The sequence below is a fragment of the Pithys albifrons genome, chromosome 20 (genome assembly GCF_047495875.1).
Source record: "Pithys albifrons albifrons isolate INPA30051 chromosome 20, PitAlb_v1, whole genome shotgun sequence".
In the NCBI taxonomy this organism is placed as follows: domain Eukaryota; kingdom Metazoa; phylum Chordata; class Aves; order Passeriformes; family Thamnophilidae; genus Pithys; species Pithys albifrons.
In genome coordinates, this window is record NC_092477.1 from 4732193 (window position 1) to 4755113 (window position 22921).

General features: G+C 53.1%; 1 protein-coding gene across 3 annotated transcripts in view; it reads right to left on the bottom strand.

The window, feature by feature from the left end:
* Positions 1 to 884: 884 nt before the first annotated feature.
* Positions 885 to 22921, bottom strand: part of WHRN (whirlin) — a 53941-nt gene continuing 31904 nt past the window's right edge. Inside the window, exons 4-13 of one of the 3 annotated variants that reach the window (XM_071574270.1) lie at positions 14581 to 14783; positions 14252 to 14288; positions 12492 to 12704; positions 11082 to 11294; positions 8893 to 8925; positions 5712 to 5783; positions 4729 to 5326; positions 2943 to 3121; positions 2237 to 2359; positions 885 to 1573 (exon numbers count right to left, since the gene is read on the bottom strand). In XM_071574270.1, the coding sequence (XP_071430371.1) occupies positions 1391 to 1573; positions 2237 to 2359; positions 2943 to 3121; positions 4729 to 5326; positions 5712 to 5783; positions 8893 to 8925; positions 11082 to 11294; positions 12492 to 12704; positions 14252 to 14288; positions 14581 to 14783 (1854 nt within the window). In that variant the 3' untranslated portion in view covers positions 885 to 1390. Of the gene's footprint in view, positions 1574 to 2236; positions 2360 to 2942; positions 3122 to 4728; positions 5327 to 5711; positions 5784 to 8892; positions 8926 to 11081; positions 11295 to 12491; positions 12705 to 14251; positions 14289 to 14580; positions 14784 to 22921 lie in introns of those variants that run through there. The other 2 variants (XM_071574271.1, XM_071574272.1) reach the window with 2 other exon arrangements.

A 22921-nucleotide genomic window follows, 5' to 3' on the forward strand; every position in this document is an offset into this window, starting at 1 on the left:
TATGCAGCGCGGGCGCCCCCTGGCGGAGCTGCGTGTGCCCATCCCCTGGAATGGGATGGGAATAGGATTCGGATGGAATAGGTAAGGGATGGGGATGAGGAGGGTCTGGATGGGGTTGAGGATGGGATGGAGACTGCCATGGGATGGGGATGGGTTTGGGCATCCCCTCCCAGCCCACCATCACCGCACTCCCACCTGCTCTGCCCGTGCTGGGCAGCCCCTTCCTGTTCTCTGGGGATCTCTGGCAGAGGTTTGGGATGAGGATGGGGAGGGCATGGAGATGGGGAGACGATGAGATGGGATGGGAATGAGAGAAGGATAGGACTGGAATGGGAATGGGGATAGGGTGGGATGGGGTCGGATGGGATGGAATAGGATGGAGGACAGGACAGGACAGGACAGGACGGGATGGGACGGGACGGGATCGGATAGGATAGGATAGAGGTAATACAGAGCATCCCTTCCCATCCCATCCCTATCACAGTCCCACCTGCCTTGCTAGTGCTTCAGAGCCCTGTAGTTCCCCCTGCCCTTTCCTATCCCTGAGGATCCCCGGCAGGGATTGGGATGAGGATGGGGAAGGGATGGGGTAGGGATGAGGACCAGATGTGATGGGGTTGCAGATGGCATGGGGAGAGGATGAGATGGGATGGAAATGAGATGGGGATGAGATGGGAGTGGGACCGGGATGGGAATGGGCATGGCATGGGAACAGGGATTGGATGGGATGGGGCTGACATGGAGCATCCCCTCCCAGTTCTTCAACACATTCCCACCTGTCCTCCCAGCTCTGGGAGCCCCACAGCCACCCCACAGTCACTCTTGCCCCTTCCAACCCCCTCCCCTCACAGCCCCAAAGAACCCCCCCAACTGCAGCCTTTTTCTACCCTGATAGATTTATTGAAAAATTAAAAGCACAAGCTCTGTATATATAAATACGACGACGCTGCCAGCGATTTACAAGGCCTCCAGTTCCTCTCTCTGCATCCCCACCCGTGGTCCATGCCACCCTCCTGGGCACGGGGGTGAGCACCCAAGGGAGCAGACACCACCCAAAAACCCCCTGAGCTTGAGCCACGGGCCCACCTTGCTCCGTGTGTGGCACTCAAATGACAGTGGGGACACCCAGACCTCTACTGTCCTCCAACCTGGCTGAGGGGCAGAGGGTGTTCCCCACCCCAGTCAGGACAAGGATGGAGACTTTGAGGGCTGTGCACTGATTTCTGCCCGTTCTCCCCAGGCAGTGAGTCCGCAGCGGGCGAGGGGACATTTGGGGACAAGCTGGGGGTGTCTGTGCGTGCGGGCGAGGGCTCTGCGTGGTGGGACGCTGCTTTCACACCTCGGCGCTGTCCTTCATCCCCATCCTTCTCCACGTTCCCAAACCCCAGTCCTAAAGGGCCACGTTGAATTCTGTGACCAAGAAGTCAATGTAGTCCTTCTCCTTCAGCTTGAAGGCCTCGGCGATGATGCGGGCGGCCTCGCGGTGCTCTTTGCCTCGGAGTCCTGTGCCGTTCACCTCCAAAATGACGTGGCCCACCTTCAGCTTCCCACAGTTGTGTGCTGAGCCCCCACGCTGCAGGAGAGAGGTGGTCAGCTCATGTTCCCCCCGGGTTGGTTTTGGGGGAAAAAAACAGGGAAATATTTCGTATCCATCATGTTCACCCTGAACTGGCAAATGAATGTGATGGATATGAGATGTTTCACTTTTTGGAGAGAGGGGATGGATTTGGCTTCCCTCCTGATTGCTCCTGGAGTGTGGTGCCAGCTGGGACAGCCAAGAATAACCAAGGCACAGTCAGCTCGGCCTTTCTTTTGCTGTAAATAACTTGAATTTTGCCCCAAGTAAACAGCAAACAGGGAGACAGCTCTGGAGGGCTCAATTCCTGGATCTCATCCACCACTCCCCCTCCCCAGTCCTCTGCCTGGGAGTTTCCAGACATCTGGAGGCACCAGCCAAGCTTTCAGGGCTGCCCTGACTCCCTTTGAAATGTCTGCAGCAAATCCTTGGCTCCCATGGTGTCTGTTATGGTGTGGGATCATCCATGGGACACGGATGCAACCCTGAGCAAGCCCCCACAGCAGAACGATGCCTGGGGAGGTGCAGGGCTGTAGGAGGGGGAAGCACCTCCAAAATCCTCCCTGTGCACTGGCTGTGGCTCAAGGGCCTTCCCAGCCTATTCAGGGAGGAGAGGGATGGGATGTTCATGGAGTTCTTCCCGTTCTCAGCCCGCCCTACCTGGATGGTGACGATGCGGGGCAGCGGCTGCCGCGTGTTCGCTCCCCCCTCGATGGCGATGCCCAAGGTGGGAGCGCTCTTGGATACTCGGATCAGACACGACGTGGGCTCAAGGAGCCCTGGCTGTGGGGAAAGAGGGCAGTGCTGCCAAGGGAGGCTGGACACCCTGTGCCTGCCACGCTGCCTTGGCTAGGGCCCCACAGCAGGCAGGGACACTCACGGCTGGCTGCCACCAGAGGGACAGACACTCCTGGTATCCAAGGTCCCAACTGTGGGCAGGTCTAGAAGTGCTTGGGGAGGAGCAGAGCAGCTCTTTGCCTGCCTGCCTGTGCCACTCAACCCCATCATGATCAGAGATCCTCCAGTTCATGTCTGATACCTGCTGCCACTTTCCCTTCCAGGTGACTTTACTTATGGGACACCTGTTCCATCAGTAGCTGGGACGGGCTGGATTTACCCAGAATGGAGTGAATCAACCCTACAATGCCTCTTTCAACCACTTCTGATCTCTTTCCTCACAAGTCAGCCCACCAGAAAGATGACTTGGCTCATTAAAGAGGATACATAACCCATCAAAGCACAGAACAGAGGTTGCTGCCTGGTGGGAGGAGGGAGCAGAACCAGCTGGATGAGGCAGTGTGGCACAGCCCTGGGTGCCCCCTCCCAGGACCAGCAGCCCCCCAGGCCCCTGGGCACCCAGCCTCACCGGCTTGGAGGCCCCTTCCGCCGCCCCCTCGCTCCTCGTGGCCTCCTTGAGGCTCCGGCTTTTCCCAGGGCCTGGCTGCCGGCTCTTGTCCTTGCCACTTGTCTCGAGCTCCCCGATGTCCACCCCGCTGTCCTCGCTGAGGGTCTGCCCGCTGTCCGACAGCTGGGAGAGCGTGGAGGCTGGGGAGACACGCGGGTTAGGGGCGGGCAGCGCGGCCCCGGGGCCAGCCGGGCACACGCGGGGCGAGGGCAGCTCCCAGGGCTGGGCAGTGGCCCTGGGACTCACAGCTGGGCTTTCCCAAGCAGATCCCTTCTGAATTACGGAATTGCTTAAGTTGGAAAAGACTCACTGAGTCCCCCAGCTCTGTCAAGGTCACCGCTAACCCACGTCCCCAAGTGCCACGTCTACACGGCTTTTAAATCCCTCCAGAGCTGGTGACTCCTCCCTTGCCCTGAGCAGCCTCTCCCCATGCCTGACCACACTTTCAGTGAGGAAATTTTCCTGAATATCCAACCTGCACCTCCACAACTTGAGTCCGTTTCCTCTTGTCCTGTCACTTATTAACTGGGAGAAGAGACCGACCCCCACCTGGCTACACCCTCCTGCCAGAGGGTCAGAGCTGTGCACAGGGAGCACCAAGAGACAACTGGCTTCATACTCAGGTCCAGGATCCAACCCAGACCCCAAACTGGGATGGAGGGAGAGAGTGATGAGCTCAGGGATCCTGCTAGAGGCCAGTTTATCCAGAGCATGTTCCACATGGGAGGAGACTGGAACAGTCCCGAGCAAAGAGGTGCTGCCGTAAAGGAGCTTTCTCGTCTTGGAGAGTAAAGACCCCAAGTGCAGATCGAGGCTTTGGAAATGTTGGCAACAGCGGTACAGCAGCACCTGCAAAGCGCGCTGGGTGTCCGGGACAGCGGCTCTGACAATCGGAGGGGTTGGGGTCCCACTGCGGACGCCCCCGGGGCAGGACCTGGTCCCGCGCAGTGCGGGGTCCGGCACCGCAGCCTCTCACCCTCATTAATCTGCGGTTAATGAATCCACTGCAGTGACGGAATGTGGCCACAGGAGGGCGACATCGCTACTCGTGTCGGTCCCGCAGCGCACGGGGACGGGCGTACCACCAGGACCCTCCGGGCGTACCCAGCACCCCCTTCCTTCTTCATCTCCCAGAGATGCCCTGGGACCCCTTCCGTCTCCATCACCAAGTAACCCCCTTGTACTCCCTTCTCTCTCCATCTCCAAGGAATGAACCCATATCCCTTTCCATCTCCAAGGGACCCCCCGGGATCACACTCCCTGTCCATCTTCAAGGGACTCCCCTGTACTCCCTTCTCTCTCCATCTCCAAGGAACTGCCCCGTATCCCTTTCCATCTCTGAGGGATTTCCTGGGATCACAATCCCTCTCCATCTCCAAGGGACCCCCTTGGACCTCCCTTCCCTCTCCAGCTCCAAGGAGCTGCCCCGCATCCCTTTCCATCTCTGAGGGATCTGTTGGGATCACACTCCATCTCCAAGGGACACCCTCTTAGACATCCCTTCCCTCTCCATCTCCAAGGGACCCCCTCTTAGACCTCCCTTCCCTCTCCATCTCCATGGCACTGGAAGGGGCTCTAAGGTCTTCCAGGAGCCTTCTTTTCTCCAGGTTGAACACCCCCAGCTCTCCCAGCCTGGCTCCAGAGCAGAGAGGCTCCAGCCCTCGGATCATGAGATCCATCATGAGATCTGGGATCTCTAGATCTGCCTCCTATCCCATTTCCCTCTCGAGGAACACGGGCCACCCACCTCTGGCCTGGGGCAGGGGCCTCACTTCGTTGACGTCGGGCTCACTGTTGGGCTGGTGCACCTCCACCATGATGAAGTGCTGGTTGGCCACAGCCTGAGGGCTGCCCTTGTCCGGGGGCGGGGGCGCTGGGTGGGCAGGAGGAGGAGGAGGGGACAGGGAAGGAGGGCTCTGGGGCCCACCAGCTGCAGGGCCCTCTGGGGATGGGCTCTTCAACCTGGTTGGGGACTGGACCCTGGGGAAGGGCCCGATGGGGTGCTGGCTGACCAAGGAGAGCTGGGCATCCATCTGCCTCCGGGAGCTGTGCAGGGTTGGGGAGATGGTGGCATAGATGGCGCTGGGGACTGAATCCTCGGTGGATGTGGTGGCAGTGGAGGTCATGCTGACTGTGTCCTTTTCAGGGGCATTGGGAGGGGGCGTGGGGTTCCGGGGGGCCACGAAGAAAAGGCCTGACTGGGAGGACTCGGAGGAGGGACGCTTGGGCTTGTCCTTCCCTGGGTTCCTGTGCTGGGCAGCAGAGGGGTCCAGCAGCTGAGGGGCTGAAGGAGGAGGTGGAGGTTTGAAGTTGGGTGGTTCATCTGGGAAGGAGGAGATATCATCCTGCCAAACCAAGAACAGGAGTTTTTAGGACATCATGTCCAGCTGTGAGAACTTCCCCAGAACTTCCTCAGGCTCAGTGTCACCTGTGTCTTTATCTTTTCACAGTGACCATGGCTGAGATAGTTGTTACAGAAACACCTTTGTGACCTTCTGACAAGAAGAATATGATTTACAAATGAGGACAATTAGAGGACAAATCACCCAGCCTTTGCTTTGGCTCCCACAGTGTTGCTCCTACTCAGCCAGCCAGAATCCTTCTCCAAACCAACATGATTAAGTGCCTTCTCTGATCTCCATGGGGTGTTGACATAGCAGAGCTACTGAAGTTGAGGCAAAACTTGTTATCCCCAGTTTTCCTCCAGCTCCCACCCATGCAGGGCCTTACCAGGGACACATCTGGCAGGGTGTTGACGCTGCTTTGGTGGCAGTCCCCAGCTCCCTCCAGTTCTGATGTGTTCTGAGAGGGCAAAGAACGCAGAGAAAATCATGTCAGAGCAGCAAGAGCCACCACCACAGTGCCAGGGTGACAGGGAACATGCAGAGTGAGGCAGGTCATCCCCCAAACCCCTCCCCATGCAAGGCCAATCTTTCACCCAAAGGATTTTGTTTCCTTGGAGGTTCTCTGGAGGCTCTCACATCACAGGAGCAAAGCAGCTCTGTGGGATACAGGCTCTCCCAAGCTAAGAAGAGTTCCCAAAGCATTCTGTGGACCTGACCTACTGGGGTGAGCTCCCCTGCAGAGGAGGAGTGAGCTCCTCCAGACCCAAATCAGCTCCTCCTGCTTAATTTGAAAGGAGCTTTGAGGGCTGCAAGTTCAGTATTTGGATCCTTCCTGGGAGAAGAGCAATAAGAAAGTTTAACACTCCTCTCCCTTGCAACCCAGAACAGTGGGTCACATGCAAACCAAAGCTGCTTTCCCTTGATTATTTAAAATGTCATCAGGAAACACAGTTTTAAACACATCACAGCTCCAGAAGTCTGGAAGGGCTGTGGGAATCTGTCAGTTTGTCTGTGCAGGGACAGCTGTTGGTTGGGATGACCCCAGGGAGAGGACATGGATACAGCCAAGCAGGGCAGACAGGAACCTTGGCCAAGTCCCAGCAAGGATGGCAGAATGGGGGGCACAGTGTGGGTGCAGCTCTGCCCTGGTGAGGGCACAGATCCACAGCCCTGCTGCTGGCTCTGTCCAGGCTCTGGGGATGCTCTGCCAGCGGGGGCAACATCCTGGTAAGGCAAACCCAGACTCAGCCCCCCTCCCACAGTAATCCTGCTCTGGAGAGGGGCTGCTGCTGCTCAGGAAGGGTGAACTTGGCTCCTGTCACGTTTGCAGGGATGTTTGTTCGCTCCTGCTGGATTGGGCAGGGCACAGTTTGTGTTTAAGTGCCTGTTATTTAGTGCAGGGTAAACAACTGATTAGTTGAAATGCTGGTGCATCTGCATTTCCCCCAGCTGCTGGAGGCTGCTGTGCCTGTAAGATGTTGGTGTCCCAAAATAGACACGGGAGACAAGAGCATTAGAGAGGAAGCAAAAACGTTGATGCAAAGTGCTTTTATCTCTGTGGCTTCTGAAAGAACCCTGGAGAATGGGAACAAAAAGAAACAGCTTGTTCAGGGAGTGACAGGTAAAGTCTTCACTTGGGAAACCACTCCTTCGTCTGGCAAAGGTTGGTTTCATCATCAATTAATCCAACATAAGGGCAGGTGGCTTTTGAAAAAGAAACAGACTCCCAGGCTGGTTTGGGTTGGAAGGGACCTTAAAGATCACCCCATTCCAACCCCCTGCCATGGGCAGGGACACCTTCCACTAGACCAGGTTGCTTCAACTTGTCCTTGGACACTTTCAGGGATGGGATAGCCACAGTCTCTCTGAGAACAGCCTGATGTCAAACAGTCACAGTTACATCACTGTTAAAACAAGAAGAGTCTGCCCAATGCCCCCTAAAACCTGCCAGGGCCACCTCCCCCAGTCCTGCCACTGGTCCCTGTGCCCATCAAGCACTGGCCTCGTGATGAGGACAGTCTGCACTGAGATGTGACTCCTCTGGCACATGCTGGGTGGGCACAGCAGCTGCCCTCCACCTCCTGCTGCCAGCTCTGCTCTCCCCAGCCAGGGACACTGATGCTGCTCATCCTCCTCAGGGCACCTTTTCCTGCTGCAATGTGTGAGCAGGAGATTTGCCTTTCCCCAGGCTTAGTTCTTTGGGGGCAAAAGCAATTAAACAGAGATTGCTCTGGGCCATAAAACACGATGGCTTTCAAGCCAAGCACATTTGCTTTCAGGAATTGCCTATTTTGAGGCTGTGCTTTCCTGGATTTCCCTTGAAAGACTCATCCAAGCCACGTGCCACTGCCCTGAGAAATGAGTCTGAATTGAGAAGGCTGCTCCCTCCTGCCCTTTACCCATCTATTTTCCAATTCCTTATAGAAACTGGGGGCCAGAGGAGCTGGACAATGTTTGTCCTTCTTATCCTGCATGGAGTCCACAGCAGGAGTGATGGAGCTGGAGAGCATCTTTCAGACAGGCAGACAGCTTTCATTTGCAGATTGAAGGGTGGAGAAACTGCCACCTCCCTGGGGAACACTACCCAACCTTTAATTAACCTCTCAGCTTCAAATCAGCCCCTTAATTTCCAGTTACTGCTAACGAGAGCTTTGCAGAGCTACTCAGTGTGAGTCCCACAGGGTTTCGATTTTGATCAGCTGCACCAGCTTGAGAATAACCCCAGTTTTCCTTCTCTCTTCCCTTCCCTGTCCCATTCTGGAATGCAGCTGCAGGGCTGGAGGAGCCCAGGCCCCTGGTGCAGACTTCAGGAGCTCTGAGGGTCACACAATGACCCCATACAGTGGCTTCATTCTGTCTCTGTCCTTGTCCTCTCAGGGGATTGTTCCCAGCACGTGGGAATCCTCCATGTGGGATATTCCAGGGAGCTGTGATAGGACATGGGGTGATGGTTTTAAACTAAAACAGGGTCAGCTTGGGTTAGACAGAAGGATAAAGTGGTTTAGAACAGTGGTGGTGACGCCCTGGCACAAGGTGCCCAGAGGAGCTGTGGTTGCCCCATCCCTGGAAACATTAAAGGCCAGGTTGGATGGGGCTCAGAGCAGCCTGGTCTAGTGGAAGGTGTCCCTGCCATGGCAGGGGGTTGGACTAGATGGGCTTTAAAAGTCCCTTCCAACCCAACCTGTGATTCTGTGAGTCTACTGGTATTTAGCCCACACAGCAAGTCAGCACAGCAGCAGATAGAGCAGGAAGAACAGTCTGGGGTTCTCCAGGCTTCCAAAACCCCATCCCTGAGGCATCCCTGGCACTCAGGGCTTCGGTGCAGGCAGGACACTGGTACCAGCTGGGTCTGGCTCAAGGCTGAGCTCTGTGTGCTCTGCAGCAGCAAGGCCTGCAGCTGGGCTGGGCAAAGGGGCTCCCCTCAGCAGGGAGAACAGGCAGAGAGGGCTGACAAGAGGTGGCTGTGCACGTGGAGGAGCCACATGCCAGCCCCTGGATGGCTGTCCCCGGCACACACACACACACACACACACACACACACTCAGCCCATCCACCACCTCCCCTACCTCCATCAGGTCAATGAGCCACAGGAGCCGCTCCTGGGGACGTGCCGGGGGAAGAGCAGAGCAAAACAGGCACAAAAGCAAAAAGGTGGCATCAGGGAGGATGCAGAGCAAGAGGGACCAGCAAATCCTGGCACAGCACACCTCCCTCCTCCCCCAGCCCATCCTGCAGAGCCCACAGCCAGCTGCATCCAGGGCTGCATGTGAGGCTGAGTCCCTGCTGTGAGAGGTGCTGGGGAGAGGAATGGAGCAGGGGCTGATGGAAGAACAGGGCAGAGGGAGAAGTTTGGGAGCTCTACACCTTTGTATCTCTGCCCTGTTAGTCAAGACAAGCCCCAATCCACCATGAGCTGGTGCTGTTTGCTTGGCAGCTGTTTTAACAAACAGTGGGGACAACCATCTCCAGCACCAGTGTTCCCAACACCCAGGCAGAGCTCAGAATGGGGTGTGTTCTCACAACCACGGCAAGAGGTGCCACAGGGCCAGGGAGAACCAAGGGACCACATGTTCTTGAAGGAAGTTCTCAAACAATTGTGCCCACTCCCTTCTCTATGCCAGAACAGCACCCTGGTCTCCCTCCCCAAGCTCTGGGCTCATGTGCCAAGTGGGGCTGGGCCATTGCTCACACACCAGCCCGAGCAGCCACGCTGGGCACGTGTTGTGGAGCAGGAGGCAGAGCAAGGCACACCTGAGGCACGTGGTACAGCCTCAGGCACGGGGACAGCAGGACAGCAGGGTGTCACACCCAGCACACAGCCCTGGCAGACCTGTGCCAGCCCTCAGATACTTCAGAAGAGTTTTCCCAGCAGGTTCTCAGAAAGCAGAGCAAAAGTGGCTTTGTTTCTCCTGATCCAGAAAGGATCTCACTGGGATCCACCCAGCCCAGAGCAGATGGCTTCCCTATGGGTATTTGTGAAGTGAACAGCACAAAAGCCCAGCTCTGATGCTCTGACACTCTCTGAGGCCCCTTGGGAGGCTGGACCACACCACGTGGGCAGGCAGAGCTCCAGGAAAGCCCCCTCCTCTCTCCCTCCCACCAGCTGGACCCTCCACATCCCAATCCCACCACTCCAGCCGTGGGCTCTTCCCTTGCTGTGGAACCAGCACAGAGCCCATTGTCCTCCATTCTTTTCAGGAAGGGTTTAATTTCCAAGGTTACTAATGCATTTATGATGAAAGGCATTTTATGGCTAGGAAATTAATTTGGGGGCTGTGTGCCTGCACACTCTGAGGTGATTACAGTAACTTAATTAGACAGTGCATGCGATGACAGCCTGGCAGAGACGTGGGAGCCGAGTGGGCAGGGGCTGGCATGGGATGCAGCCACTGTGGTTCCCATTGGGAGGGGGAAGAGGGAGCCAGAATGTTTAAGAAGGTGATTTAAAAGCTGCTGAACAGCAGCAGGCACAGTGTGGCAGCAGCACATTGCTGGGATTTCTGTGTGGATGCAGCAAAAATAACAATTTAAAGCATCTCTTTGTAGTTTTGGGGTTTAAACCCCATAACGGCCCTTCTGCTTTGTCTGGTGATGCAATTTTGGAATTATTCAGGTGAGGATTAGGAAATTCAACTTAGTTGGGATTTTTATGCATCACAAAACCTGCATTCTGCTATACGTGCTGTTCTATCCTACATATTTGTATGCTATAATAATATTTATAATATCTAAATATATCTAAATACATCTAGTCCCGTGCTTTTCTAAAATATAAATATCTGAAAGGCAATAAAGACCAAATTCCAGAGCTGAATAACAAGTTTGGTAAAGAGACTTGTCCATCATCTTAACTGCCTAGAAGAGTCTAGAAGAGCTTTTTTTTAATTTAATGAAATATTTATCTATACCCTTAAACCCATGTTTGTTATTCAAATGAATGGCTTTGCTGTGGCACAGCAGAGGTCCTGGAAGGGAGACAGGCTCCATCCTCACTGGGGACAGAGTGACACTGAGCACCACCCCTCATGAAGGGCACAGCAGCATCTCAGTGTCAGGGGCACAGAGACATCCAGCACCTGCAAATCCTCCTGACCACCAGGAAAAGTAAAAGCTTTGTGGGAATCCATGGGAGAGGCAGATTGAACAGAGTTCCCTGTGGGGTGAAATGCCCTTCCAGCACTCCAGGGCATGGAGTTTGCTGTGGGGCTGCCAGGAGCAGGTGCTGAAAGGAAAAGGTACCCCAGGAGGGACTCACCCGGGCTGAGCTGACGGTGGTGGCAGTGAAGTGGCTGCTGGAGGAGGACACGGTGTCACTGTAGGACATCATGGAGTAGGAGTCGGTGGCGCCGCTGGGCCCCGCGGGCTGCCGGGCCTTCATGGACTCGATCTCCCTCTTCAGCACCAGGTTGTCGAAGCGGTCGAGGTCTTGTGGGGAGATCACACCCCTCACCTCTGACAGCAGCGAGAACTGGGCCAGGCACACACACAGCCAAAGAGAGGTTGGAGCACCATCACAGTGCAGGTGAGGACCTGCCCTCCCACCCTGCTCTGCAGTGCTGATGAGATGTACAAACACAGCAGGTTTGGTCCTGCATGTTATCAGATGCTCCTCTGCCATTGAACACCAGGCACTGGAGCAGGTTACCCCATCCCTGGAAGTGTCCAAGGCCAGTTGGACAGGCCTTGGAGCAACATGGTCTAGGGGAAGGTGTCTCTGCCCATGGCAGGGGGCTGGAACAAGATGCTCTTTAAGGTCTCTCCCAACTCAAACCATTCTGTGACACTGATGAGTATGGATCCTACACCTGGATTTTACTCACACACCCTCTCCCTTGCTCTGAGCAGATCAGCTTGGAGGCAACAGGTAAATGTGACAATGTCCACACTGAGACAATGTCCACACTGTGACAATGTCCACAATGTGACAATGTCCACAATGTGACAATGTCCACAATGTGACAGTGTCCACACTGTGACAGTGTCCACACTGACAATGTCCACAATGTGACAGTGTCCACACTGTGACAATGTCCACACTGACAATGTCCACAATGTGACAGTGTCCACACTGTGACAGTGTCCACACTGTGACAGTGTCCACACTGACAATGTCCACACTGTGACAGTGTCCACACTGACAGTGTCCACACTGACAATGTCCACACTGTGACAGTGTCCACACTGTGACAGTGTCCACACTGACAGTGTCCACACTGACAATGTCCACACTGTGACAGTGTCCACACTAACAGTGTTCACACTGACAATGTCCACACTGACAATGCCCACACTGTGACAATTCCCCCCACTATGACAATGCCCACACTATGACAATGCCCACACTGTTACAATGCCCACACTGACAATGCCCACACTGTGACAATGCCCACACTGTTACAATGCCCACACTGACAATGCCCACACTGTGACAATGCCCACACTGTGACAATGTCCACACTGACAATGCCCACACTGTTACAATGCCCACACTGTGACAATGCCCACACTGTGACAATGTCCACACTGACAATGCCCACACTGTTACAATGCCCACACTGTGACAATGCCCACACTGTGACAATGTCCACACTGACAATGCCCACACTGTGACAACAGTTCAGCTCAGCCCACCAGAAGCTGCCCCTGCCCCTGGCATGGACCTCACCTTGGCATGCGTGTTGAGCAGCTCGAAGAGCGCCATGACCAGAGCATCCACAGAGATGTTGCCCTCCTTATACTCGTCCAGGTAGTAGCCCATGGTGGCCCTCTCCTGTTCATTGAGCAGGTGCCGGGCTTGCTCCTCCAGCATGACACGGGTCTGGTTGACCATGCTGCTCAGGGTCACCTGGGAGCCGGCCAGCCCCCGGTAAAACACGGGCTGCAGGACACATGAGACAGGCTTGGGGATGACAAGGAATTGACTGCTCTCTCTCCTGAGAACTGCCCCCTGCTCTGGGCTCTGCCTGCCAGCCCAAGCTGCCTGTGTCTGAGGCCACTGCTCTCACCCAACTGCCTGTGTGGGAGAGGAAAATAGGAGTGGAAGGGGGATGTTGAGAATGACCCAGAGCAGGTAACTCCTCAAGGGTTCAACAGCAGGGCTGTTCAGTGTCACCCCTTTTCTGGGTAATTCCAAAGCCATGATCAAAGGCTCTGATCTCTCCTTTCTGGTGACCAGTGACAGGAGCAGCTGGAGCTGGGGCAGGGTTAGGCTGGATCTCAGGGAAAAGTTCTTACCCCAGAGGGTGGTGGGCACTGACCAGGCTCCCCAGGGCAGTGGGCACGGCCCCAAGGCTGCCAGAGCTCCAGGAGTGTTTGGACAATGCTCTGAGGGACAGGGTGAGATTGTTGGGGTGTCTGTGCAGGGCCAGGGGTTTGACTGGATGCTCCTTGTGGGTCCCTTCCAGCTCAGGATACTATGAAAATATGATTCTATGAGTTTACGCAGCACCAGTTTAAAACCAAAACAGCTTCCCAGCTGTGTTCAGCAAGCAGGGACACTCCCTCAACCAGCTCCTGCTTTAATCACAGGCTGCATTCCTCCCTGCCAGGGCTGGGGGAACTGGGGCCAGGAGAGACAGACCAGCTTCCCACCCTGTGTAAAAGGCACACTTGCCCCTGCTGCCAGCTTGAAGCAGACCTTGGTGAAGAAAGAGCCACTGGCAACAAAAGGAGTCCCATGGAGAGACATGTCTGGCTGTAGATGAAAGGCTTTTTTTCCCCTTTGAGAGGGATTTCTAAGAGGAGGTCCTTGCTGTTCCCTCCCAGGCAGTGTTGGCACAGTCAGCACAGGGATATGGAGCCAGACAGGACCCTGATCACCCCAGAGCTGGAGAGGAGTTGAGGCTGAGGAACATGTTTTGCCAGCAGAGAGTACAAAGCTGTTATCAGTGAGAGCCACCTGTGAAACCTCCCTGCTTTATTTCCATTTAAAAGAAACGTGCTTTGCAGAGAGGTGGAGGCAGAAGATGCTGGCACAGAGTGGCAGGCACAGCATGGGGGTGGCTCTGTCACTGCCTGATGTGCTGGAGAGCCTGGCTCTGCTCTGCTTTGGAATGGGAAAGATCCCAGGAGCTGGCAGGGCTCAGGGACAGCCACCACGTGGAAGGCACCATGGTCACCTCTGCAGGGTGGAGGTGTCCCCATGGACCTTGCCCATGGGTGATCATTGTCCCTTCTCCATTAAGGTGCTCACTGCCTGGTTGGGAGGCACCAGATGTGCTGCAGATGTGACTCACCAGTGGCACAGGAGAGAGGGCACCCCTTGTGTCACTGTCAGCTGCCAACATGAGGTGGGGAGGAGAAAGACCCACTAAAACTCTCATCAAACCCTTCTATAAAAAGGAGCACAAAGCCTTTCCTCACAGAGGAAATAAAAGATAATAACTTTGGGTTTTTTCATAGGGCATAAAGTATGACATGTCTTACCCTGGCTGCCATCTCCATAGCATGGTCACCCGCTGCCCTGTGAGAAGGGAGAAGACCAGTTAGTGCTGATCCCTCATCACCTGGGGCCTGGCACAGGACCTGGCACCTTCTCTCCTCCCAAGCTAAAAGCTTCTGGCCTGGGAGAAGGGGAAGGAGCAGCAGCATGTTGTCCAGACCAGGTCAGAGATGCTTCACTTGATATGAGGACCACACACCCAAGCAGTGGGTGCTGCCATGGACAGGCTGTCCAGGCACATCACGTGGTGGGGGGGAACTGTGAGAGCTGAGAGCACCCCAGGGATGCCCCAGGGGCTGCACCAAGCACATACCCCGCTGAGCTGACCAGGGTCTCCCCGAGCTGGGAGCTGGTGATCCACCTGGTCTCGTCCACGGTGGTGCGGGCGTGGGGCAGGCGCCCGATGTCCTTCACCGTCATGATGAGGTGTCGTGAGGACTTGAGCAGCTTCACGGCCTCGTCGTGGGGGATGCTGAGGAAGCTCCTGCCGTTCACCTCCAAGATCTGGTCTCCTACCTGTGGAGTCAGATGGGATGAGCCTGGAAAGTCCTGAGGGTTTTTCTTGTTAGGAATATGCTGCCTTCTCCCACCAAGGAGGAGCTACTCAGTGTAACCCACCACCAAAATCAGGATATAGCAATTGGAGAGACCAGAAAAAAATGCTGGTGGCTGGACACCAAATACTCAAGCTGGGAGTCAGTGAAGGCTGGAGGAGCCTGTTCAAGATCCCAAGTCAGACCAATCCATTCAGTCTCCTTCATTAACCAGACCTGCAGACCAACTGCAGACCTCCAAAGAGCATCAAGGCCTCCAGTCTCAACCCCTCCTGCTGATCTGGAAGGCCAGGAACCATCTGTGGAAGTCTCAAACCTCAGATCTCTGTGTGCAGCAGGAAGGTTCAACTGGAGTGTCTCACCACAGCCTCCAACACCCTGTAAACTGTGGCATCTGAGACAGCTGGATTCCATCTCTCCTCTCCTCCTGTTTCCTCCCCAGCTGCTCCTCAGAGCTTGGATTTTGTGGGCAGGGCCTTTGCAGTAACCAGGAGTTTCTCTGACAGCCTGGCTGTGTTCAAGACATGGCCCCCATCTGGTATTTCACCCTTCATCCAAGCCCTCTTCCTCTGTGCTTCCAGGGCATCCAGAGCTGCTCCTCCTCACTCCGTTACCTCAACTCAACCTGTCTCTGACAAAACATCTCTTTGAAACCATTCTCTCCTATCTTTGCTTACCCAGAGGCTTCTGCTCAGCTCTGCCAAAACACACTCTGATTTTCTTTATGACACAGTGCAAGCTGGGATTAATTCTCCAGACTCTTACCCCAGTGGGAAGCACTGGATTATCCACTGCCAAATCCCTGTGGTGGGCTGTGGCTCTGCCATCACCCAAGTTTACTCCAGATCTGTCCAGAACTTTGCTGGGGTGAAAGTGGACATCAGCAGGACCACAACCCTTTCAAGGTATCCATTTCTCTCCCTGTTTTCCTGGGATGTTTCCCTTCCAGCAGTGCATCCAGTGAAGGGCTGATGGGAACCAAGGGCAGAGAGGCCACGCTGTGGTGCTGATACAACCTGACCTTGGTCTCTCCAGGCATCCCCATGAGGGAATTCTCAGCAGAAAAGGCACAAGAAGAGGGAAAAGTCAGAGAAAATGGGCTACAAAGATACTCCAAGGGCTGGAGCCCCTCTGCTCTGGGACAGGCTGGGAGAGCTGGAGGGTCCAATCTGGAGAAGAGAAGGAATTCAGGGAGATCTTAGAGCCCCTTCAGTGCCTAAAGGGGCTCCAAGAGAGCTGAAGAGGGAGTGACAAAACAATGGGGAACAGGTTTAAACTGAAAGAAAGGGTTAGATTGGATATTAGAAAGAAATTCTTCCCTATGAGGCCCTGGCACAGGATGCCCAGAGATTCTGTGGCTGCCCCATCCCTGGAAGTGTCCAAGGCCAGGTTGGATGGGGCTTGGAGCAACCTGGGCTAGTGGAAGGTGTTCCTGCCCATGGCAGGGGGTGAAAGGAGATGAGCTTTAACATTTCCAAACAATTCCAAGATTCTGTGAGTGACAGAGAGGACACAGGAGAATAGAACCAGCAGCTCATGGACCACTTTGCTCAGGGTGTGGCTGTGAGACTGATCAAGGGGACCTGCAACAAAAACATGGGATGGGAAACTGTGGTAAGAACCATATCAAGAATAGCCCTAAAATGAGTGTGTGTCCACATTCAAGTGAATGCTGCAAGTTCCTTCCCTGGTCACATCTCTGCCTGCCCAGCAAGGAGAAGCAGAGAGAAAAGTTGTAGGGGAGTGAAACAAAAATGATTAGTGGCAGATGAAGGTGCCTGTGACAGGACAGATCGAACAGATCAGACCTGTTCAATTTAGAGAAGAGATAATGTGTGGGGAGCTCGATGGAGCTGTACCAAATAATGCTGGCAATAATGAGAAGCCAGAGAAGGGCTCCTGGTTCCCCTTCCCTCTGCTGAAAGGACAGAGGATGCTCAGAAGGAGCACTCAGAGGAGGCCAGAAGGATGCTCTGAGTGGCACTGACAGGAAAAAAAGGACCTGGAGGAAGAGCATCACAGAATCATGGAATCTTTTTGGTTGGAAAAGACCTTTAAGATCATCTAGTCCAGATGCAACAGAGCTCAGGGAAGGGAAATTATTCAAATACCTAAACTGCCAAGAGAAACACATGTTCAGGTGGAATGAGTATCATCTCTCAGGTCTCTCTGACTTATCCATTGCAGTAGATTTTGCTGCTAAAAGAAGGAGCATCAGGCTCACTGCAGCACCAAAACAATAAACCCCCAAATTTGATTAGACAGTTTTATTACAATTATGAATCTTTAATAGTTTTCCATATCAGGGATTAAACTTTCATGGTTTTTTGGTTCAAGACAGTTAATAACCTTTCCTTAATTTCTCCTTTCAGAGAGAAGCAACAGGAGCCTGGTAAGCTCTTGTATCAGTGAGACCAGAGGGGACCTGGACCAGCTCCTTCATCTCTCTGTCTGTCCTTCAGCCCTTTCTCAGCATTTATTCCATGTCCTTCATGTCCCTGTTATAGTGCCCAGCACTTGATCACCTCTCCCAGGTGCTTCCAGAGTATTAACTCCAGGTGAGAACAACTGGCCACAAAATACTTGGCTAAGTTTGAGCACCTCGTGCAGGGACAAAAAAAGACCTTGCAAAAATAATTGCTGGTGAAGGGCAGATAAAAAGGGGTCATTGGACAGCCCAAATGTCTGCAAATCAGCCCATCTTGATCACAGACTCCTATTAGAGCTGGAAAGGACTTTTTACTAATTAACATAGACAATAATTATATTTTCTCCCCACAGTCAAGGACAACTGGGAAGGTAACAAAAAAAAAAAAAACCTGCAGAGATGCAAAAGAACCATCTAGTAAAACAAAAGCTGACCCTGAAAAATTATTTGCTGTATGCACAGCTCCAAACTGGCACAGAATAAAAGAAACAATAATAAGACACACACACACAAAAAAAAAATTACAATAAAGCACAGGAAAATTATTGCCCTGGATATTTTAGGAACAAGTTTTCAGTTGTGCTCAGCTGTGGTGGGTGGACACACAGGACGTGCTGAGTGCTTGTGAAAATGGAATTATTTTCATTTCCCAGGGATAAATGTACCCTGAAATGCAGGGGCTGAACATGACATGCAAAAGGTGACAGGCCACGACAAGAAGCAGAGCTCGGAAATAACACACCTCGATGACAGGCTGGGCTCTTTCTCCTTGTGGAGCCAGAGGGAATGATGGGGGAAAGGGAGGTGCAGTCAACAGAAACTTAATGGGTTTCAGACAAGGGCTCTGAGCAACTAAAGCCTCTTAAAAATAATCAAAATTGGTTCAGGGAGAGATTCAGTCACACAGACAGAAAAATAGGTGAGAGATTTCAAACATGAGTTAACGTTAAATGGCACCAAATTGAGCTGGGAGTAACAGGGCTAATGGGATGCCAAAGGGTTTGGCATTGGCACCAGACCTGTTTAATGCCACTAATGTGCCTGAAGAGAGGCTAAATTACACTTGAGATACCACTAAAGCAGAAGGAGCCTCCCTGAAGCACAAATAATTACCAAAGGCAGACCTTAAGAAATTAAAAACATGGGCAGGGAAGTGTATGAGTCGATTTGGAACTGAGCAAATTAAGACTCGCAATAAAATAAGGAGGTGCTCAGTCACTATAGGAGGGAAACAGGTCAGGGCAGATGATTCATGTCCAAGGAGGCCAACACAGCCTGTTGGAAGGATTAGAGGCAGATTTGGGAGCAGGGCAGGGAGTGATGGGTGCCAAGTGCTGTCTGAAAACACGTTATTTTCCTGAACAGTGCAATACAAACAGGAGGAACAAAGCAGACACAGACTGGAAATGAAAGCACAAGGAGAGAAAATGGTCTCTGGGGGCTGGCAGAGGTTTTGGCACTGCTGTGAGGAGGGTTCTGGTGGCCTCCCAGGAGAGGAGCCACTTAAATAGCATCTGTCCCCATCAAGGTGACGCCGTTTGAAGGACCCCTCAAGAAAAAATGTTACATCTTGAGTACCCCAACCACACAACTCCTGATTGACTTTCTCACTCTCCAGCTTGTTCCCCAGACTCAGAGGGAGCCACAAGGCTTTTGTTTGATCTTCTCTTCCTTTTTTCAGTATCTTTGTCTATGTGCAGACCTCAAAACACAAGTCAGCTTTCAAAGGGCAGATTCAGCTTTGGGATGAGGGGATCAAATACACCCCCAGTTAGTTTGCAGAGGACACCAAGTTGTGTCCAGGGATGGGGACAGAGCTGGGGAAGGGTCTGAGGAGAAGCTGAGGGGGCTCAGCCTGGAGAAAAGGAGGCTCAGGGGGGTCCATCTGGTTCTCTGCAATCCCTGCCAGGAGTGGGGAACTGAGGGGGTTGGGCTCTGCTCCAGGGCACAGGGACAGGAGGAGAGGAGATGGCATCAAACTGTGCCAGGGGAGGGACAGGTTGGATGTTGGGAAAATTTCTTACAGAAAGGGCTGTCCAGCCCTGGCACAGCTGCCCAGGGCAGGGGTGGAATCCCCATCCCTGGAGGGATTTAAAAGTCATTTGGATGTGGCACTTGGGGACAGGGATTAGTGGTGGTCTTGGCAGTGCTGGGGAATGGTCGGACTTGATGATCTCAGAGATCTTTTCCAACCTAAATGACTCTGTGTTCTATGACAGCCACTGATGATGTAAAATCATTCACCTTTTTCTATTTACAGCCTCTCTTTTCCTCTCCTCTCCTCTCTGGATAGATATAGATTGTGGTAACCTCTTTTCACCCCAGCCCTTGTGCTGGGCACTCAATATTGAGTTGTTTGTTCCAAGCAAGATACCTGAAATCTGCTATTTCTGATGCAAAGGTCAAGGAGAGAGCACAAAAATGGCTTAAAAAAAAAAAAAGAAAAAGAATCCACACAAAATACACCACCAGAAAAAATAAACAAGGAAGAAATCAGGATGAGAAGAGCCACGGATGCATCAGAATAGGAGTGTCACAAAGGAGGCAGGAAGGGCAGAAGCTGAAAGCAAACAGGACTGACTCCCATCCCTGCTCTGCAGCCTCTGCTAACACTCACTTTTTCAGTCTGAGAACTTACTCCCAGGCAGCATAATTTAAAACATGCCCAAAGAACACATTGTCAGGAGTTTCATGAATGAATAAACATAAAGAAGGCCAAGGCCAGGAGTATGAATATTTAATTATTGACTGATGCAGAGATCCAGACTGTTTGCTGCTCTGCCTTTCATGGCCCTGGAGCCAGAGGGAGCAGAGCAGCAGCACCTGAACCAGCTTCAGCAGGGCTGGAGATCCTCTGGGACCCACATCTCAGGACCAAGGCCCCACTTCTGGAGCAGACAAAAGCCAGTTTAGCTCCTGGGGCTTTGAGAAACTTCCTTGGTTTTGCCTGGTTTTCAATGTCATATTGTTTGGCCTTTGATCAAAATTTAAGGGAAATGTAAAACATTAATTGTTTGGTTTATTTATTATTAAAACATTTCAAAATTCTGAGTTGGTGCCTTAGATACAAAGGAGGTAAAAGTGAAATGTCTGGCAGAATCACAGATCAGTGATCTGGGTTGGAAGGGACCTTAAAGACCATCCAGTGGTACCTCTTTCCATGGGCAGGGTCACCTTCCACTATCCCAGGGTGCTCCAAGCCCTGTCCAACCTGGCCTTGGACACTCTCAGGGATGGGGCAGCCACAGCTTCTCTGGGCAACCTATGGCAGGGCCTGCCCACCCTCCCAGCCAAGAATTTCTTCTTTATATCCAATCTAAACACCACATCAGAATCAACTCAAACAACTCTGGTAACAAATCAGTGAAAGCAGAAACCCCACAGAGAGATTCACTCCTGGGAAGTCACCAGGAACTTTCCATTGACCCAGCAAGGTTGGGGTGAGCCTGCATTGAACAAACCCACAATTTTTCTATTTGAAAGAGCAACAAACTATCTGGAAATCTCATTTACCCATCAGTTCTTCCCTGCTTGTGGTATCACATCCCCTCCACCACCCCCTGGAGCAGAGCAGGGAGCGTGGAGATGCAATCTACACCCAACCATGTCTAACAGCAGGACATAAAAGGCCTCCCTTTATCTCCAAACCTCCGAGCAGCACTAAATTTACAGCCCGTAACCAACACAAATCAGGGTGGGAAGTGCCTGTGTGGACCTGAAATCACATAAAGTCTGACATTCAGAGCAGTACCCGCCTGCTGGGTGCACAAATCAGTTACCAGAGAGCAGAGCAGCGAGGAGGGAGATCTGCAGAGTCAATAAGCAGAGGGTTTGGTGGCCAAACAACACCCTGAGGTGGTGGCACCTGGGCTGGCAGGGATAGGGCACAGCAGGGACTGCTCTGGTGTGTGTGGTGGGTATTTCCCAGCCTTCCATGGGATGAGGTGAAGGGATGAAGCCAGTTGTGCTGCTGTGGCTGTCCCTGTGACTGTGCAGGGTGACACCAGCCCTGCTGAGCTCACCAGTGGTGGCACTGAAGGAAAGAGAAGCAACAATTTCCCCCCGTGCAGCAAAGAGAGGGATTTGGAGCAGTACCAAAGAGTTAAACATGAATCAAACTGAGAGAACTCGAGGAACACAATGCAAGTTCTCTTTTCCTGCCTTTAGTCTTTCAAGCTTTTTGTAGGAGATGGAGCCTGGCACAGGGTCAGCAGGCACTGGGGGCACACACACTGGCATCACCAAGGTCACCCATGCAATGCCCAAGGCAGCTCCAGCCAGTGCCTCTTTCCAGCTCGATCAAGCAGAACCAGATTGTCCTGAGCCCCTTATCAGCTGTCTGGGAATCCTGGTGTGCCAGAGCACTGTCCCTGCTGTCCCTGGCCATGGCCTTGCACTGATGAAGCCACATGGGGCACAGCTGGGTACCCTGGTGGGGTGTGTGGGCAGAGCTCCTGTGAGGTGCCAGCCCAGAGGAGTACCCCACACCCTGCAGGAGACCAAGGGTCTGCCAAGAGTTTCCAGCAGCTTCTCTCACTTCTTGCTGCCTGAGAAACACCCCACCACCTACCCAGGGTGCCCCCACAGCACCTCCAAGTGCAGCATTTTCATTCTGTGTCCAAAAGAGAAGCAGAGCCTGCAGAGCACAGCTGAGTTCAGTAGTGGTGGCAATACCCCCAGAAATGTCTCCTTGGGTGCAGAGGGAAGCCTGGTGACCTCAGTGCCAAGTTAGATTCAGCATTTTGTGCCACAGCAGTTGGAGGGACAGAACTGTATCTGTCCCAGCCCAAATCATGGCCCTCTCCACCAGACTGTCCTTAGTTCATGCTACCAAACCTTGACAGATTTAAGTGACTTTATGGGGCCACTGGAGCAAAGCTCAGCCTTAAACTGCCCAGGGCTGATCAATGGAGGAGTCACAGGATTGTAGAATCAATTAGGTTGGAAAAGACCTTTTAGATCATTGTGTCCAAGAAATGTACCCATTCACAACACAGAGAGGGGATCAGAGGGAGTTACCCCTCGATCCTCAGCCCAGCACCATTTCAGGGGATTGAGAAAACATTTCAGAGTTTAACATCCATCAGTTTCTGACTGACAAAAGGAGCAGGGAAAGAAGTGACTCTCAGAGCCCATGGGATTGCATTGGAGGAAGACAGAAGGGCACGATGTGATTGCAGGGAACTGGGTCATTTAGAGGGAAAAAAAAACACACACAAGGAAAGAAACTTTGAGTGAAGTAAAATGTCACAAACTGAAGAGTTTGAGTTTCAAACATGCCACATTCATGAGTGGCACAGAGATGGCTCCCTTTCAACATATTTAACTAGTGAACACCCTAGGACACAGAATTTTAACTCTAAATGCCCTCCCAGCTGGGATCCCAGGATGTCCCATCCTGTTCTGAGACCTCATGCCCTGGGAAGGCTGGAGGAGCTTGGAGGGGATGCGAGGAACAAGGTGTAGGATCTCCCTTTACAAGAGGTCTGCAGCAAACCTGCAGCCAACCTTGGAGCAGTGGAGCCTCAGAAGGGTCCTGCCAAACCCCAGAGCATCCCTCAGGAACCTGTTTGACTGTGGAAGGAGCCTGATGCAGCTGGAGGTCATGCTGAGTTAGGCTGCTGATGGATCAGCTCAATCCCGAGGGTGATCCTGCTGGTTCTGCTTGTTAA